The sequence below is a fragment of the Vitis vinifera genome, chromosome 9 (assembly GCF_030704535.1).
Source record: "Vitis vinifera cultivar Pinot Noir 40024 chromosome 9, ASM3070453v1".
Classification (NCBI taxonomy): domain Eukaryota; kingdom Viridiplantae; phylum Streptophyta; class Magnoliopsida; order Vitales; family Vitaceae; genus Vitis; species Vitis vinifera.
In genome coordinates, this window is record NC_081813.1 from 18,322,198 (window position 1) to 18,342,070 (window position 19,873).

General features: G+C 38.3%; 1 protein-coding gene across 4 annotated transcripts in view; it reads right to left on the bottom strand.

Annotated features, from left to right (window-relative positions):
- Nucleotides 1-19,873, bottom strand: part of LOC100263875 (tRNA threonylcarbamoyladenosine dehydratase) — a 74,035-nt gene that overhangs the window by 44,386 nt on the left and 9,776 nt on the right. For all 4 annotated transcript variants that reach the window (XM_019222372.2, XM_010656797.3, XM_002263236.5 and 1 more), the window contains exons 3-5: nt 19,371-19,488; nt 15,953-16,100; nt 166-378 (exon numbers count right to left, since the gene is read on the bottom strand). In XM_019222372.2, coding sequence (XP_019077917.1) covers nt 166-378; nt 15,953-16,100; nt 19,371-19,488 — 479 coding nt within the window. The remainder of the gene's footprint in view (nt 1-165; nt 379-15,952; nt 16,101-19,370; nt 19,489-19,873) is intronic.

Genomic DNA, 19,873 nt, shown 5'->3' on the forward strand with positions numbered 1-19,873 from the left:
GCAAAAAATGAAAATATTGTACGATGCGAGTAATAAATTAATATGCTATCAAGAAAATTTGATTGTAGCCAAAAAAAAAAATTTAAAAAAAGAAAAAAAAGAAAAAAAAAAAAAGAAAAAAGGGTTTGTTATAAGTAACCAAAATTATTAAGCAAGTTGAGGTACCTTCGTATCAATGTTATCGATGCAGTCCAAAACAAAATCAGGATGGCCAGAAAGAATATCTTCCTCAGATGATGCATCATATAATAACACTCTTGCATCTATCTGGCACTCTGGAAAAATTGCAGAAAAATGCTTCTTGAGGCACTGTGCTTTTGGAATACCAACATCTTCCCTTGTTGCAACAGCATGTCGATTCAGTGATGAAAGTGATACCTTTTCATGCAATCAACAAATGAGGATGATATTAATGCAGATAATCAGCGGATTAAACCCGATTATGTTTTCCTGTTGTTCTTTGCTTCCAATTCAAGAAAACTTGAGTGATAGAATAATGTTTAAAGCAGCTAAAACATTTCCAATCAAAATGCAAGGTTAACTAAAAGAGGCAAAAGGAGTCATATAATCATGGTACACAATTAATGGCATCATGCATTTGCCACAGAGTTGACGTTGTTTATTCGTGACATCAAGGCTCTTGAAGCAATAGTAATAAAAATGTTGTTTATTCCCCTTTTTCTTTTTTCTTTTTTGTGATAAGTAAGGAGACAATAAATTAAAAAGTGCCAAAAGAAGGGCGTGCAAAGTACAATGTTGTTTATTTCTTTGATGACAACTTAATCAAACTCCCACAGGATTCATTAGGTGTACCATGACTTTTATCATGTAATAGATTAAACTTTTTCTTGATCCAAACTTGTTTTTGCCCAAATTGCAGCAGTTTTAGCAGAAGCATTGTAGACGAGCAATTTCAGTTTTTTTATTTGCTCATTACAACAAGTATAAAATATACAAATTTTCTCAAAACTTTCAGCCACAAATTTATTGTTAAAACAAAAATCAATATGGAACAAATATTTAATTAAAAGAAATAACATTCTTTGTAGCAGCTACATAATTTCTGCCAAAACTTGGCTTCAATTCAATTTGAGTACCCAGTTCAAGCTATATGTTTTGTAACTTCTCAAGATAGCATCTTATCGAGTTCATGCTCAATTTGAAGGGGGGATTTAAAATACCTCCCATTCTAGAAGTTGGAGGAAAAGGGGAAAGAAACAATATTTTAGGTTCATTTCCTTGATGGCCTCACATGGGCGTTCAATATAAACGTGCACTTCAAGATAACAACCTGGAATTGCAATAGTACATAGACCTTAAATAATGGGGGTGACCAGATGGCATCTAAGGATGTTTAGCTTTGCTCAGAAAGCAAAGAAACCAAGGGGAGCATTGATGAGGATGAATCTCTAAGATATCCACCAAGAAAGGGAATCTGTATTAGTTACAATTAAAGTAGAATTAGTATTACTTGGAATTAAATTAGGATTAATATTAGTTGGAATTAAATTAGAATTAGTATTAGTTGGAATTGAAGTAGGATTAGTATTTGTTATAGTCAAATTAAGATTAGTGAATTAAGTTATAAGATAATTAGAATTAGAGTCATAATAGACTATTAGAATCCTAGTAAACTTTGGATGTTACAATAAGAATTAGAGTCATAATAGATTATTAGAATCTTAGAAGACTTTGGATTTCTTAAAAAAACCTATAAATAAGGCTAATCGATGTAAATCAAAGAATGAATTGATTGATATTAATAATATTATTTTTTTTCATTGCAAGTGTTGCAATTATTAATAGTGAGACTCCATTGATTTTCTTCTAGGTGAGGCTCCTAGAAGGCCTTAGTGAGACTTTAAGGTTTCCATCTTTTCTTTATCTTTTATTCTTTCTCTTTATTTTTTTATTTTATTTTTTCTCTACTTACACTCGAAAAATGAAAACCCTAACCCACCTACTTTGAGTGCAGGCAACCATCTCAGGGTTGTCCAACATCAAGCATACTGTAGGGTAGCAAACTGGCAGTAGTAACAAGATCAGGATGTGCTCTCACAGCTATCTCTCAACCCAATACCTACCTGAGTTAAAAGGATGATGAAAAACCCTCTTGAATGTCTTTTAACTCCTAAATACCTGTTGTTATAAAGAGCATCAAATCAAAAGCTTTTTCTCTGCAATTTAGTTTCTTCGAATCATCAATTTAAAAGGACCTCAAAACCAAAAACAATCTATGAATACGATACCAATGGATATGAGCATTACCCAAACAAGTCAACCTCTATTAAAGACTAAGAACTTCTGTAAAGCCATAATTTAATGGTAATGCTACCATGGTTACAGACACTATCAATGTGTACAAATTTTATCATTCTAATAGCTTACGAGTAGCTTACAAAACAATCCCAAACATTTTTCATCCAAGATTATTCTTTTCTTTGCTACCAAAGACATGTTAAAGGGGAAATGTAACGACCCACTCTCAATCTTGTAGATTTGTCCGCTCTAGACCCTAGAAGAGTCCTCACCAATTTAAAACGCATTGACAAGGTTAAGAAAAACCCATACTTATATAATGTCAGGAACTTTCTCCTCAATCCAATGTGGGATATCACAATCACCCTCTCATGTAGACACAACGTCCTCGTTGTGTCCCACGGCATTACAAGGCCAAACAGACAGTCATTCCTCATAGGGCCAAACAAAACCCCACATCAAGGTCGAGGATCGACTCTAATACCATTTGTAATGACCCACTCTTAACCATATAGATATTGTCTGTTTTAGGCCCCAAATGAGCTCTCAGCAATAAAGCACATCTATAAGGTTAAAAGGAGTCCATACTTATACAATATCAGGAACTTTTTCCTTTATCCGATGTGGGAGTGACTGTGATATCCCACATCAAACAAGAGAAAAAGTTATTGATATTATATATGTATGGGTTTCTCTTAAACTTGTAGACGCGTTTTAAAGCCATAAGGGCCCATTTGGGGCTCAAAGCGAACAATATCTACACAATTAAGAGTGAATCATTATAGGAAAACTAGCAAGTATACATAAAATCTACCATCAAATTCTATTGACAACAGCCTCTATGATTTCAAACAAACATATAAAATCACCAAGGTTGGTGGACAAAACCCCATCAAAAATCCCTTAGGAGTATCTTTAAGGTGAAAATGAGCCTCAAAGTACTTTCAAAAACTTAAATACATTTATATGCTTTGGTTTATCTAAATATATAATTAAAAAAATTATAAATGTTCCTAATTACTTAAGAACCGCAATGTACAAGGCACATATTAGGTGCCCTAATCAACCTAGGTTAAGGCCTATTGCCTCCTTTAATTAACACGTAGTCCTACCAAAGTGGATATTTAGTGGATTTGTAAATTCAAGTCCAAATGACCACAAATTTCATGATCCCCAAACATTTCATGCTACCTGCACATGATAATGCCTCTCAAGTTTAACATGAATGCACACATGAACAACTCATCACTTCATGTATAGAGATACCATAGACAACACAGACCCTCCTCTTCGACTCTCATTGTTGGAATGACTGAAAGCTTGAACCATAACTATCTAAATATTATGTAGAAAGCAACATTGAAGTTGATCCTTATTTTAGTACATACTGTAGAAAAAGAGAGATGGAAGGAATAAAAAGTATCAAATTCTTTTCCTTGATTTTCAACCTGTACAAAGACCCACATATATACAAAAATTCCTAGCACCAAAATTAGGAACTTTCCTAACCTAATTACACCAAATCCCTTTTATCACAGGATTGCCTAATTCTCTCCTCAATTACAAAATCATGGTTTTCCTAATTTCATTCATCCATACTCCCCCTCAAGCTAGTGAATAGATATTTTTCATTCCCCACTTGAATACACTTGTTTGAAATGTTGTACTGTTTAAACCTTTTGGGAGTATATTTGCAAGTTAACGGTCAATAGATACTAGTGTTATCTAAGGCGATCGCCTAGGTCGCCTAAGCCATCAGGCTAGGCGGGGCAAATAAAAGTCGCCTCTTAAAGACCCAGGCAAGGCAGCTTCAAAAAGGCGACGCCTAGGCAGTCGCCTTGGGATAAGGCACAAGGTATAGAGGCCGCCTTTGACAATAAGTTAAGATTAAACATATTTAGATTATAATTTCATTCAATCTAACATAAAATGAAATATTATATTATCAATCATAGTGATAATGAGATGGAGGGTTATCAATCTAGTCTTAATGGAAGTAATGACAATTTTAATTTCAATGACGATTATGATGGTGATGTCCATAACTTCTGTAAGATGTTTATTTTCTTATTTTGTTTTTTAATCTGATTTTTAGATATCTGAAAAATTAGAATATGTATTTAGACAAGACGAATATCTTTAAACAATATGATGCTTTTTTCGATGTGGGGTATAATATTTAACACTTTGAATAGCTTTTTTAAATAATTATTACAATTTTGTTAATTTTATAAGATATCATGACAGATGGAAAATTAATAGTATTGATTGTTGAAGAAGACGTTTATATTTGTTAAGTATCGAATAGGTAAATATATGTATATTTTTTATTGCCTTACTATAATCAGGTTATCGTCTTATTTTTCACCTTTCACCTTTGGCTAAAAGGAGTCCTATCGCCTTGACATCCCCTTTTGCTTTTGACAACACTAATAAATACATACGGAACACATATCAATCCACTATCTAGTTTCTCCTTAATAAATTGTGTTTTGTTCAATCATGTTGCATTGGATTATGTGTAATACTGATTGTAGATTTATTGTCGCAATAAAGTCTCATTAGGTTATCCCCTTTAATCTTCGAATCTTCTAAAATAATCTTCAACATACTAGTTGATAAACTCCTTGGGCTATTGCCCAAAATTTTGCTTCCACACTAGACCTTGCCACCAAACTCTACTTTCACTTCTCAATGTCACTAGATTCCTACCAAGAAAGGTGCAATACCCAATGGTTGATCTTTTGTCAACCATAAATTCCGCATAATTTGCATTTATGTATACTTCAAATACTAGTCCCAAGATTCATTTAAATAGGATACCCTTTCCTGAAGACTCCTTAAGGTACTGTAGCACCCAATTAGCAGCTTATAAATGAACCCCTTTTAAACTATCCATGAACTAGTTAATCACACTCACAGCATATGCTATATCCAGTCTTGTGTGAGAGAGATAAATGAGTATTCCTACCAAACATTAATACATCTCTCTATGTACTGCAGCATCTTTCTCAGCCTCCCCAAGCTTATGATTAGGATCTATTAGTGTGCTTGTTGGTTTACACACCAACTTCCCTATTTCCTTGAGAAGGTCATTACATATTTTTGCTAAAAAATAAAAATTCCTTGCTTAGAACGTGCAACCTCAATTCCTAGGAAGTATTTCAACATTCCTAACTCTTTAACCTTCAATTCCTTCGTCAAGTATTGCCTCAAGTCTGTCTCTCCTTTTCATCATTTCCCATCATGATGATACATATACCAACAGGGTTGTAACTCCCATTGAATCTAAATGTTTGATGAACAACGTATGATCTCCTTGACTTTGTCTGTATCCCATGTTTTTCATCACTTTAGCAAACCTTCCAAACCATGGCCTTGGAGACTGTTTTAGCCCATATAGAGTTTTTTTCAGTTTACACATCTTTTTAATGGCTAGGTTACTTCCAAATCCATGAGGGACTTCCATATAAATTTCTTCTTCCAGATCTCCATTTAGAAATGCATTTTTTACATCGAACTATTATAGATTCCAATTATAATTTTCTGTCAATGATAACAAAATTCTAACTATGTTCATCTTGGAAACTGGAGCAAATATCTTTAGATAATCCACACCATATGTCTGAGTGTATCATTTAGCCACCATATCGCCTTGTACCTCTCTAATGTCCCATCTACTTTATACTTAACAATATAAACCCACTAACCTTTTTCCTGCAAGCAAATCTACCAACTCCCAAGTTTTTTTCTTCTTCAAGGCCTCCATTTCTGCATTCATGACTTCTCTCCAATTTTCATTAAATAAAACCTTGGATAGAGTGGTAAGAATATAAATATTGTTTAAACTTATAAGAAAACTCTTATAGAATGGAGACAACTTTTCAAATGACACAACATAGGAAAGTAAATATAAAGGACGTTTAGTGCATTCCCCCATTCCCTTATTGATGGCAATAAGGAGGTTTTGATCTATGGGTTTTATAGACTAAAGTTTTGACTTAGTTTGTAAGGGTTCTAAGGAAGGATGAGACACTGTTACCTCATTTCCAGAAGCCGGTTCAGATTCTTGAACTTGTATAAATCTAGGGACTACAACTTTCTTCCTTGAGGACACTGTACTAGTCATTCAATTCTCAAGAGCAAGCTCAATGGATAACGACTCAGGTTCAAAGAAGAAGGGTACAAATACTGGATCAAACACTTTAGGAGGATCAATGAGAAAGGGCTCAATGAAACAGGAATCTCAATCCTTGTCTTCCTCAATGGAATTCCCCCATAAAGATAAGGAGTGGAAAAATAAAACTCACTTTCGTTGAAAATAACATCAACTAAGATAAAAATAAAAAATAAAATAAAATAAAATTGGATGATGGATGGTAACACTTATATCCCTTTAGAGTTCAAGAATATCTCACAAAAATGCATTTGACTACTTTTAGGTCCAATTTTCCCTTGTTTGGAATGTGAACATACACAAAGGACACACACCCAAATATCTTAGGAATGAAATTATTATTATTTTTTTTTTTTATAAGTAAACCAGAAATTCATTAAAGAAGAGACAAAAAGCCACACAGCATACAGGTGGTATACAAGGCGGCTAATGCCTCTAAAACAAAAAACCAAGAGAGACTCACCACCTCTTAAGTGGATGCTAACCACTCCAAAAAGCCTATATGGGAGAGAGACTCCTCACCTATATAGAATTTAGCCCAGCTCCATAAATTACAAACAAAAAAATTCTTGAGTTTCTGGATATTCAACACACCCCCCCTAAAGGCTAATTTATTCCTCTTCTTCCAAACCGTCCAAAAAATACACAACAGGATGGATTTCCAAACCTTTTTTCTTTTCTTCCCCACAAAAGGGCCCCTCCAACTAATTAAGACCTCCTTTACAGTTTCTGGAAAGACCCACTTAACATCTACTAACCCAAGAACAATATCCCACAGGACTCTGACCACTATACAGTGTATAAGAATATGATTTACATTTTCTTCTTCACAACTACACAAAAAACAGCAATTTGGGAGTTGTAACCCTCTTTTCTGGAGCCTATCAAGAGTAAGCTCCTTCCCCCACATCGCCTCCCAAGCGAAGAAAGCGACTTTGGTTGGAACTCTATCCACCCAGATACACCTTGAAGGGAAAGCGGTGTCATTAGGATTCACCAGCAGGCTATACGCTTCTTTGATCTTGAACTGTCTATTTCTTCCTCCCTTCCAAAAACTGAGTCTTCTTCCAAAGAAGGCCTATGACCCCTCAAAACATGGATCAAATCCCCTACCATATCCAACTCCCAATCATTAAAGTCCCTCAAAAAAATTAGATTCCAACCTCCTTGACCAGAATTTTGGTCCCACATTTCCTCCACCGTTGCATTCCTATGAGCAACCATGGTGGGGGAAAACAATGGGACAGCGTTGTACCAGTACACCAAATATCTGTCCAGAATCTGATTTTGGTACCCTTCCTAGCTAAGAACGCCATATTATCCTAGCACCAAGCAGATTCTTTCAAGATCTCCTTCCAAACCCCTACTCCAACCGCCCCATTGGCCTTCTTTGTCCTCCATCCAAGACCCTCTTGCCCATACTTCGTCATGATTACTTGTTTCCAAAGACTGTCTTTTTCACAAGCATACCTCCATATCCACTTACTTAGCAAGGCTTTGTTCAACAGGGCTAGCTTCCTTAGGCCTAGCCCCCCCCCAAAAACAGGAAGTCCCTTTGCACTTTCTCTAACCTTCTAGCAACAATCTTGGGCATCCGGAAAAGAGACATTTGATAGATTGGCATGCTAGCCAAAGTACTTTTTATGAGGGTAACTCTCCCCCCTTTGGAAATATACTGCCGTTTTCAAAGCGCAAGTTTCCTCCTCACTCTCTCTTCCACCCCATCCCACACAGAGGTAGCCCTATTAGGAACCCCTAAAGGCAGCCCCAAGTACTGAGAGGGCAAGGATCCCACCCTGCATCCTAACTCCACTGCCAACTCTTCAACCTCATCCACCTCACCAACTGGGATGATTTCACTTTTGGCCAAGTTAATCCTTAGACCTGAAGCAGCTTCAAACCAGAATAGGATCCAACTTAAATGAGTTAAGTGTTGTTTGCTAGCCTCACAGAACACAATTGTATCATCAGCAAAGAATAAATGGGAGATGTTCATAGGGGATCTTCTACCACCCCGAATGCTACATTCTGATAGGAATCCCCCCTCAACAGCTCTCCTAATGAGAACATCTAGCACTTCCATTCCCATCACAAAGAGGTAAGGAAATAAGGGATCTCCTTGTCTACGCCCCTTAGAACTTGGGAAAAAGCCAGTTGGAACCCCATTAACCAGTACTGAAAATTTGGCGACGATAAGCAACTCCACATCCACCCCAACCACTTTGACCCAAAGCCCATTTTTTGCAATACCTTCAACAAAAACTGTCAGTTAATGTTGTCATAGGCTTTCTCTATATCCAATTTGCAGATGAGCCCCTTCTCTTTTCTTTTCTACCACGAGTCTATCACCTCATTTGCAATTAAGGAAGCATCAAGAATTTGTCTTCCCATCACAAAGGCATTCTGGGCAGGGGAAACCACCTTTCCTACCACTTTCTTGAGCCTATTAGCTAGCACTTTAGCCAACAATTTATAGAGTCCCCCCAAAAGGCTAATAGGTCTAAAGTCTCCCAGGTTCTCAACCCCACTTTTCTTAGGAATCAGGACCAGGAAAGTGTTATTGAGACTCTTAAGAAAAGAACTATGCTCGTGGAATTCCTTAAACATTTCCAGAATCTCCTCTTTAGCGAAGTCCCAACAGCTTTGCTAAAAGGCCACAGTAAAGTCATCCGGCCCAGGGGCTTTGTCCCCATTCATCTCCATCAAGGCCGAATGAACCTCAGCCTCTGAAAAAGGAATCTCCAAATTCTCCGCTTCATGTTGATTGATCTGATCTAGCTGAAGCCTCTCAATATCCGCCTTCCATCCCGTATCTTCTGAAAGAGACTGTTGGAAAGCATTAGCAACTCCTTCCCTCACTTCCTGCTCCTCTGAGAGCCACTCCCCATTAATCTTAACTCTGTCCAGGGAGTTGTTTCTACGATAGGCATTTGTCATACGATGGAAAAAGCCCATATTTTTGTCCCCTTCCCTTAGTCAGACGTCCTTTGAAAGTTGTCTCCAATGAATTTCTTCTAGAAGCACCCACTTTTTATAACTTTCTTTTGCTTCCTTTTTTAACTCTATTTCCTCCACTATCAGACTTCTCTCACTTTCCACCCAGTCTAGCCCAGGACTGGTTATTAGGACCCCCACTCCAAGTGAACTCTCCCCCCTGTAACAAAAGATCCACCAGCCCTAATTCATCAACAATCTCAGCAAATCTCCTCATCTCTGAAGTTATTCTCCTCTGATTGTTCCTTTCCCTTTGGAGGAGGGTGATGTTAAAATCCCCCCCTAGGCACCAAGGGTCTTCCCATAGACCTCTAATCGCCCCAAATTCTTCCCACAGGCATTCCCTTTCCACTTTGGTGAACGGACCATAAACTCCTGTGAAAACCCAGACAGCCCCATCTTCTACATTCCTAAACCTGTAGGATAAGGAGAATTGGCCCTCCTCCCAATCCATAAGGAGAATTGGCCCTCCTCCCAATCCAAAATGTCCAGCGACCTTTTGTCCCAGCAGATCAGGATACCTCCCGCAGCCCCCTCCGCATCCAGAGCTATCCAACCTAAAAATTTCCCCAAGCCTAAACTTCTCACAACACCCTTCGACATAGGTTGAATTTTTGTCTCCTGGATACATAGTAAATCAACCTTCTGATTCCTTATGAAAGTCTTGATAATTTTCCTTTTGGAGCTATCGTTTGCTCCCCTCACATTCCAACTCAGAACCTTTAACTTCATTGGACTACTGCGATTTGACTCCTTTTGCCCTGTGAGAGGTCTTTCTACTTATTTCCCCCCTCATAATTTATAAAGCACTCCAACCTCTTTAACTCCCTTTCAAACTTTGACTTCTCCAAAAGCTCTTTGTTGTGTATCCTCTCCCGTCTCTTTCTGATTTTAATCAAGAAGTTCAGGATTTCCTTTTCCAATCCCTCCGTCAAGAACCCCAAAAAATGGTTAAACTTTGCCAAGCTACTTTCCTCCCATTTTTCTTCATTCTCGTTTCTCACAACTTGGGCCTCAGGCATGCCAGAATCCCCCTCTGCACCCCTGGCCTTATCACTGATTCTATTAGCTTCTCCCAAGTCCCAGCAACCATTACCATCCTCATTAGACCCCTCCTCCACTGTCAACCACATTGTGTTCTCACTCCGGAATTCCTCCCTTATAACCCCAGAACGATCGTAAAACTCCCCCTCCGGAGCCCAATCAAAAGAAAGAGAATTAAGATGAGAAACCATTCCTCAAAGCTTCCTCTTCGAGAGCCCAGTCTGTCGCTGAGTAGCTAACTTTCAATTGCTGCTTCCTGAAGTCCTCAGTTTCCCAGGCAACTAGGGGCTCCGTCTCTGAGAAGTTCACACTTCTAGTAATATTGCAGTCCAGAAGACAGGCCTTCTCCTGGGGGCCTCTGCTTAATGCTTGGGCTAGGGGCATGACTAGGCTGGCCCTTTCCAGGCTATCTAACCCAACCAGTTTTAGGCAGTCCACCATTTCAGCCCGCCACCTAGTCGATGGGCCTGCCTCTGGCCCATCTGCGACAACCACTTCTTTTAACTTTAAGCCTAAAGATGTATTTTGCAAGATAGGCCCACCAACCCTCCTCGCATCTTTTGAGCCCACGGTCGGGCCTGACGTAGGAGGCCCATGCGCCAACTCATCGGGGGAGCCCAGTCCCGGATCGCCGAGTCTTGAACCACGTTTGCAGACGCCTCCCGGCCCAACCCACTCTCCTGCGCACCCATCAGTTCAACTGGCAGAGTCAATGTCTCAAGCCTCGCGCTCTCCGACTCTTCCTCCACGCGCAACCCCACGCGTGAATCGGCTTCACCCCTAACCTCACCACTTTTTTGCCCGGACGCTTCACCACAATCCACCAAGTTCTTCCTCAGCACCGGTCTGAGCTCCCACCAAAGAGTAAGGTAGTAGACAACCTCCTCAACTTCGATCTCCAACACACTCGACATAATATCTCCTTTCGTTTTGACCAAGATTTAAGCCCACTGAAGCTCCCCCAACGTCTCCATCTGAGGATCGATTGCAACGAAACCCCCACACTCTTCCCCCATTCTTCTCAAAATCGTCGGGTTCCACAGCGAGATTGGGAGTCCAACGATTTAGACCCAGACTTCCTTTCTTAACTCCACCTCTACCCAGTAGCCGGTCCTAGGGTTCTAGTGTTCCAGCCCCAACTGGAGCCCTCCTAACTATTGTTTCGCCGAGGATAGAACACGTCTTGCTTCTTCCAGAGCTTCAAACTCCAGCAAAACCCTATTCTTCTCCAATCTTGCCAGCCATAATTTTCCTTTCAGCCCCTAAGAGTTTGCCAATAATCTCCCCAGTTTCTCCAGGTCCGCTCCTCCTGTTGCACTAGATTTCCAACTCACAACAATGCAATGTTCCAATTTCCACAGATTTCTGAGTGTTTCCTCCCTTCTAACCTTCACTCTGACTGAATTATTAACCCTCCAACTTGGTCTCTTCACTACTTCCGCATACGATCTCTCCAAGGCAGATTTCCCCACAACCCTTGCTTCTTGATTATTTGCTTTTCTGCCCATAGCTCCTTCCATTTGTAGTAGTTTCTCCGCCATAGTCACTCATCCCCCTTTGTCCCCTCTGCCTTTCGGAATGAATATACTGAAACTCTTCATTTCCGAATCGACAACCCCTAACCAGAGAAACCACCCTGCTTTGTTGGTACCTCGCATCAGGGAGTACGATCTCCCATTTTCCTTCCACCCCCTTCCCCATTTTCCCTCTTTCTCGTCCTTAATGCAATGGTTTAGACCCTCCACGAAGAACCCTAAGCTGTCCAGTCCTAGTCGGACCTATGACAAGACCCCTCTCTTCTTCTCCACAATGATTACTTGGAGTTTTCCTTTTCTTTCTTCTAATACGATCTCAAACACCTTGGACTCCACTACAAAACTGCTCTCCTTCCTTCTTCTTCGATTCGCTGCACTATCTTCTCCCTCCTCACCGTATGAAATTATTGATGGTTCTCATATTAGGATAAACCAATGAGAGTATTTCCATGAGACTTTGAAACCTAAGATTTTGGAAGCTAATTGATTTATGACATGTGTGGTGGTTAGGCCAGCTCCCCCCCAATAAGATTTAGGCACATGCTTTTGGAACAAAAAAGTTTGTGTTGTTGTATCAAAGAAGTGGTCATTCTTCCTCTCAACAACTCCATATTGTTGTGGAGTGTTTACACATAATAACTCATGAATTATTCCCTCAAGTTGAAAGTATGGAGTTAGGACTTGATTGAAATAATCTCTAGCATTGTCAAACCAAAACCTCTTGATAGTGACACCAAACTAGTTTTTTATCATGTTATGGAAATTTGGAAGAACAAAACTCACATCAAATTTGTGTTTAAGTAAAAAGATCCAAAAGACCCTGGTACAATCATTGATAAAAAACACAAACCAACGTGCCCCAGATATATTAGATATAGGGAAGGACCCCAAATATCACTAGGAATTAGATGAAAAGGCTTTGAACTTCTTTTATTATTGGTGAGAAATGTTGAATGCTTATGTTTGGCAAGTTCACATACATCACAATGAAAGTTGTCGACATCTAGTTTCCTAAATAAAGAAGGAAACAAAATCTTAAGAGTTCTAAATGACAGATATCCAAGTCTAAAATGATCAAGTCAGATTTTTTCTTTATTAAAAAAGTGGTGCTCAAAAAGAAAATATATGGATGACTTGCTTGGTGTCTCAAGGTAGTATAGCTCATTTCGTTCCCTAGCAAGTTGAATCATCTTCCCCGAGTCCTGGTCCTAAAATACATAGTGAGTAGAGTAAGAAATCACATTACAACCCAAATCTTATGTAAGCTTTCGTATGGATACAAGATTAGTGGACAACTTTAGAACATGAAGCACATTTCTAAGTGTGATGTAGGACTAATTTGGACATCTCCTACACCTGCAACATAGGTAAATGAACCATCAATTGTGGCTATTTTCCTACTGTTTGGACAAGGTTTATAGTCATTAAATTGGTGTAATGAATGAGTCATGTGATCTATGGCACCTAAATCTATAACCTATGAATTGGCAAATGTTTCATCCAAGACTTTAAAACTAATGGAAAAAGGAAACTTACCTGAAAGTGTCAGTGAGTAGGTACCTACAGGTTTCTCAAGAGTTTCTAACAAAGTTCCCAATTTTTCAATCTTCTCCTGATTAAATCCACCTTATTCTAAAGATTTTTCTTCAACTAGTTGAACAAAGACAGGTGTTCTTGCCCATTATCCCTCTACTGCCCTCCATTGTAACCCCACTTTTTGCTAGATGTGGTTGGCTTGCCATGAAGTTTTCAGCATTTCTCACATGTGTGTCTAGCCTTATGGCAATAAGTGCACCATAAGTTCTTCCCATTATCACAGTTTGAAGCCCTTTGACCAATCGGTCCTTTTGTTATCAGTAGTGTTAGCCTTTTGATCTCTACCCTTATTAGCAACCATAGCTAAGCCTTCATATTCTGAGGTTCAGGCATGACACTTCTCCTGCTTTCTTTTGCTCGAATAATAGAGATAGTCACATTCAAAGTTGGGGGCTCTTTGCTAAGTATGTGAACTCTAACTTGGTCAAACTTAGCATTAAGAACAACTAAGAAATTATAAACTCAATCCTTTTCAATATAATTCTTCAAGATTGTTGCATCCTCAAGACATTTTGTCTCAATGCATTGATAATGATCAAGTTCTTACCATAGATTTTTTAACATATTGCCATACTTTGTGACTGTCTTGTTTCCCTGTTTCACTGCTTCGGTCTTAACCTTTATTTCGTACACTTGGGCTGCATCTATTGCCTTCAAGTATGTTTAGTGAACTACATCCCAAATGTCTTTAGCATTTGTAAAAAACATACATGTATCACTGATTTCAAGCGTCATTAAGTTCCATAATCATGTCATAATCATTAAGTCTTGCTCATCCCAGGCATCAAACCGAGGGTCTCCTCTCCTTGGTCCAATTCCCAAAAGATGACTGACTTTCCCTTTTTCCTTCAAAGAGGTATGAACAAGTTGTGACCATTTCAAGTAATTTTTCCCATTAACCATATTTGCCACTTGAATATTCTACAATTCTCCTATGTTGCGATTGGTTATCACCCCTTCATATTAAGCAATGATAACGGTAGTTTTTGATACCACTGACATATTATATAATTTTTTTTTTCTTTTTCCCTTTTTTTTTAAGATGTAAAAAACAAACCTAAAGATTTAAATAAAACGTTGAGTCGAGTTATAAACCTAATCGATAGCAATCAGTGTTAGCCATGGTAGCAATGGTCTTCATCGGAGATCCTAAGGTCTCGATCTCTGGTTGTATCAATGGTGCAAGGATGATAGGTCACGACCTGTGACGATAGTCATGAAGATGGGTGGAGAGGCTATGCAAGTTGTAGTTGCAATGATGGCTCGAAGACGGGGGTGCAAGGCAGAGATGAGAGTTGCGACGCAATCTCAATTGTGCGACAATGGTGCAAGGCAAAGATAAAGGCCACAAGATCTGTCAACAACAATTTATCTTGCAATAGTGGCATAACACGATCTTTGTGTGGCGCAACATCAATGCAAGGCAAAGACAGAGATGTCTTATAGTATTGGTGTGATGGCGTGATGGCGTGATGACAATGGCATGACAACAATTGCTTTGGCATTGCGTTCACGATCTAGGTTTGCTACAATGGCTTGACTCAAACAAGAGGAAACTTTAAAGTCGACAATGAAGGTCAATTTTGGTCTCCAACTCGGCAATGAAGGCTAAAAAAAAAATTCTTCTCTTCCCAGATTTATGAGCCTAAAGCTCAGAAAAAAAAAAAAGATGAAAGGAATAAAAGGTATAAAATTCTTTTCCTTGATTTTTAGCCTGTACAGAGACCCACATATATACAAAAATTCCTAACACCAAAATTAGGAACTTTCCTAACTTAATTACACCAGATCTCTTAGATTACAGGATTGCCTAATTCTCTCCTTAATTACAAAATCATGGCTTTCCTAATTTTATTCTTCCATACATACTAAAACTTGCTTTAGATAAATGTGTGAAATAATATACCCAATAAATTAATGTTTTCACTTAATGAATTTTTGCCACTATAGAAGCATTCTAGGCCTCAGGTATTTTTTAAATTGACAATTTTTCGCTCTCACTCCCTGCTCTAGTTATTTAAGTGCACATATCTGGAACAGAAGACAAGACTGAAGAAGTGTAAGCCTCCATGAAATTTCCATGTCCAAGGTTACGCCTCAAAGCACTTGAGCTCCAGAAGCAAGCAAAGAAGTAGTCAACTCAAAACATTCTCACATAAAAAGATTGAATAAAATGATTAAACAGAAAAACAAAAACCTTGAGAGATGGCCATAGACTAGTGAGATAAGATTCCAAACACGATGGATAGGACAATGAGAATTATCCATGACATGTAAGTACAATACAAGGAGATAAATCCAACAGTAAAAAGCTAATAAAAAATAGAAAACTGTATAAAGAAGATACCTGATCAAAGTCAACAAGAAGGAGTCGTCCCACCCCTGATCTTAAAAGCATAGATGCAGCATGACTTCCAACCCCTCCAAGACCAATTATTACAACGTATGATGCAGTCACTTTCTGTTGGAACTCAAGACCAAAGAATTGGATGTTCCTGATAATAGCACAAAAATAATGGCAGGAAAAATGCATATCATTATGATCAAAATAACAAGACTTAAAATTAAACTAAATCACATAAAAGGATATGAACAAAACCCATCAGGCCTCACCCAACCAGCCACAAATTTGTCTGCATATAACTATTCTCTATGATATATAGATTCCTACATTAATTTCCTGCCCAAATCTAGATTAAATCCCCAAATTTCCTCAGTTATTCATTACACAAAAGTTATACCTAAATGAAATTGGTTGAAATCTTCTAATCAAAAAAATTGGTTGAAATCTAACAAATTCCCAACATCTCTAGCATGATGATAATGAGATATAACTACCAAAAGGCAAGGTTTCATGGAAGTGAAAAGTTAGCATTAAAAATTTTAAGCTGAATTGATATGGCCAAAAGTTTTAGGTGCTAACTTTGCAGAAATGAGAAGCCTATTTTTTTTTTTTTTTGATAAATAAACAAGGAGTATAATAACAAAAGGCAAGCAGCCACAAAGCATACAGGATGTATACAAGGAAGCCTAAACCTCTAAGAGCAAGCTAAGAAACAAAAAACCTCACCAGCCCTTAAATGGATGTTAACCACTCCAAAAAGCCTATAAGAGAAAAAGACTCCTCTCCAATATACAATCTAGCCCAACTCCACAAATTACAAATAAAAGAATTTTTGAGTTTCTGAACTGCTAAAGAGCCCCCCCTAAAAGCTAACCTATTCTTTTCCTTCCAAACCGTCCAAAAAATGCACAACGGAATGGATTTCCAAATTTTTTTCCCTTTTTTATCCACAAAAGGACCCCTCCAACTAATTAACACCTCTTTTACTGTTTCTGGGAAGACCCACTGAATGCCAAACAAGACAAGTACAATTTCCCAAAGAACTCTGACCACTATACAGTGTACAAGTATATGATTTACAGTTTCTTCTTCACAACCACACAAAAAACAACGATTTGGGAGCTGCCACCCTCTTTTTGGGAGTCTATCTAGGGTAAGAACCTTCCCCCACGTAGCCTCCCAAGCGAAAAAAAGCAACTTTGGTTGGGATCCTATCCACCCAAATGCAATTCTTTGGGAAGGATATGTCATTGGGTGTAATCAGCAAGTTGTATGCTTCCTTAACACCAAACTGCCCATGTCTACCGCCCTTCCAAGAAACTGAATCCTCCTCCAAAGTTAGCCTGTAACCCCTCAAAACAGTTAGCTAATCTCCTACCAAATCCAACTCCCAATCATTAAAAGCTCTAAAGAATCTTAGATTCCATCCTCCCTGACCAAAATTTTGATCCTAAACTTCATCCACTGTTACATTCCTATGGACAGCCAAAGCATATAATTGGGGAAAACTTTGGGACAGCGCAGCAAGGCCACACCAGTGATCAGTCCATAATCTAATTTTAGTACCATTACCAACCGTGAACACTATATTTTCCCAACACCAATTTGTTTCCTTCAAAATCTCCTTCCAAACATCTCATTAGCCTCATTTGTCCTCCAACCAAGGCCCTCTTGCCCATACTTCACCAAAATCACCTTCTTCCAAAGGTTTTCCTTATCACAGGAAAATCTCCATATCCATTTGCCAAGCAAGGCCTTATTCAAAAGAGCTAGCTTCCTTATGCCTAGCCCACCCTTCTCCTTATATGCACACACCACCTCCCAATTAACTAGGTGGGCTTTCCTCTCCAAATTTCCCCCTCCCCAAAGAAAATCTCTTTGTAATTTTTCTAGTCTTCTTGCTACTACCTTGGGCATTCGAAAAAGAGACATCTCATAAATGGGCATACTAGCCATCATACTCTTTATGAAAGTGATTCTCCCACCTTTGGAAATATAATGTCTTTTTCCAAAGTGTTAGTCTCCTCCGCACTCTCTCTTCCACCCCATCCCACATAGATAGAGACTTATGAGGAGCCCCTAAAGGCAGTCCCAAGTAAGATGAGGGCAAAGACCCCACCCTGCACCTTAACTCCATAGCCAAAACATCAACCTCTTCCACCTCACCGACTGGAATGATTTCACTTTTGGCCAGCAGAAATGAGAAGCCTATTAAATCATCTCTATGTTTGTGGAAGTGAAAAGTCTATTGGAATTCCATGATAATATGTCTGAGTCACTGATTATAGGTGCTAGGAGGGAGAACTCCTCCAGCAAAGTGCTTCCACAGGTGCTCTGCTCACCAATCTTTAGTTATTTGGCTTGAGGATAATGCTTGGATTTATGGCAAATGAATGCCTATCAAGCACTTTTAGATATGTTTGCCACTGTTCTCCCTTTCATGGATCAAATGATTAAGATTTATAGGGCATTCCATTTACTAGAAGTGTGTTGGATGATAGAAAAGTGGATGGTGCTAATAGAAAGATGTTGGTTGGAGGATTTATAGGACACTCATGGCCCCATCTCATATCCATTAGGTTGTCTTAATCTTAACTTTGATGGTTGCTCAATTGGCAACTTAGGAGTCAGGACCAATGAAATTGGAGGTCATCGAAGATTCAAACGGCAACAGTGTTAAAGCATTCTCCAAGCTAGCTTTTTTTTTTTCAATTAGAAAAAAAAATGTATAAAATAAGGATCATGAATATAAAAGGATGAGGAATCCTCCCTAAAATACAATAAACTAATCAAAAAGTCTGTTTGAAACATCCAAAATACTAAGTAGACCTATATATCAGTATAGTTCCACATGGGAATATCCAAAAAACAACTCAATGAGAGGAATGCTCCTCTCCTTGCTACCCCAAACCTTTCAATCTGCAAACCGAATACCAATTGATCTAGACCACATTGAGAAAGCTGGAGCAAGATGCCTAAAAGGAGTAGAAATGAATGAGTCCATGCTAGCTATTTTTCCCTATTGGGTGTCTCAATTGAAGTGGTGGCCCTGAAATTGGATGCTTGGATTTACAAGATACTTGGTATCTTTAGATGCATGGGGTGTCCATTCATTTAGAGGCCTAGATAGCTAATAAGGTGACCGCAGGTTGGCAAACTGTGGAGCCTTGACAGAAAAAGTTTTTTTGTCGGGTTTCTGCTTTGAGTTTTGATTTTCCTCATGTATACTATATTACTATTTGCCACTTGGTCTTTCAATTTTTTTTTTTTTTTTTTTTTTTTTGTGTAATGCTTATTTTGCTTGTGTCTTCTCTTTTTTTTAACACGTATGGCATGAAGGTACTTCATCTTTCTTTTGCACATTTCTTCCTTTTAATAAATTGTTGTCTCCTATCAAAAGAAGGAATATCAATTGGTGTACCTTGTAAGTTGTTCAGAAACTATTTCATCTTTTAGAAGGTCTTGACCATCCATCCCACCATCCCTGTCCTCGACAACCTTGCAGTTTTTTATGGTCGGTGCAGCTTTAAATTCTTTTCCTGTTCATAAAGATTAACAATATGTTTGGTTCTTAAAAATTTTGAGGGAAAGTGTGCAGAAAAGAAAATAGAGAGGAAAATAAAATGAAAGAAAAAGGAAGGAAACATGAAAAATAGATTTGACATTAATAAATCATTTTTCCACAATTTCTCAAATTCATTTCACCTATTTTTCCCCTTTATAAATACATAAGTTCATAACTAATTTTAATTATAGTTGATTTTCATGGTAAACCAAATATGAAAAAATCATTTTCCTTATCAATTTTTTTTCCTTATCATTTTTTTTTTCCTTTCTTTACCTACTTTTCGAGGATCAAACATGGCCTAAAAATATGACCAACAATTTTTAGTCAAAAAATGGAGAGGGATTAACAAAGGGGTA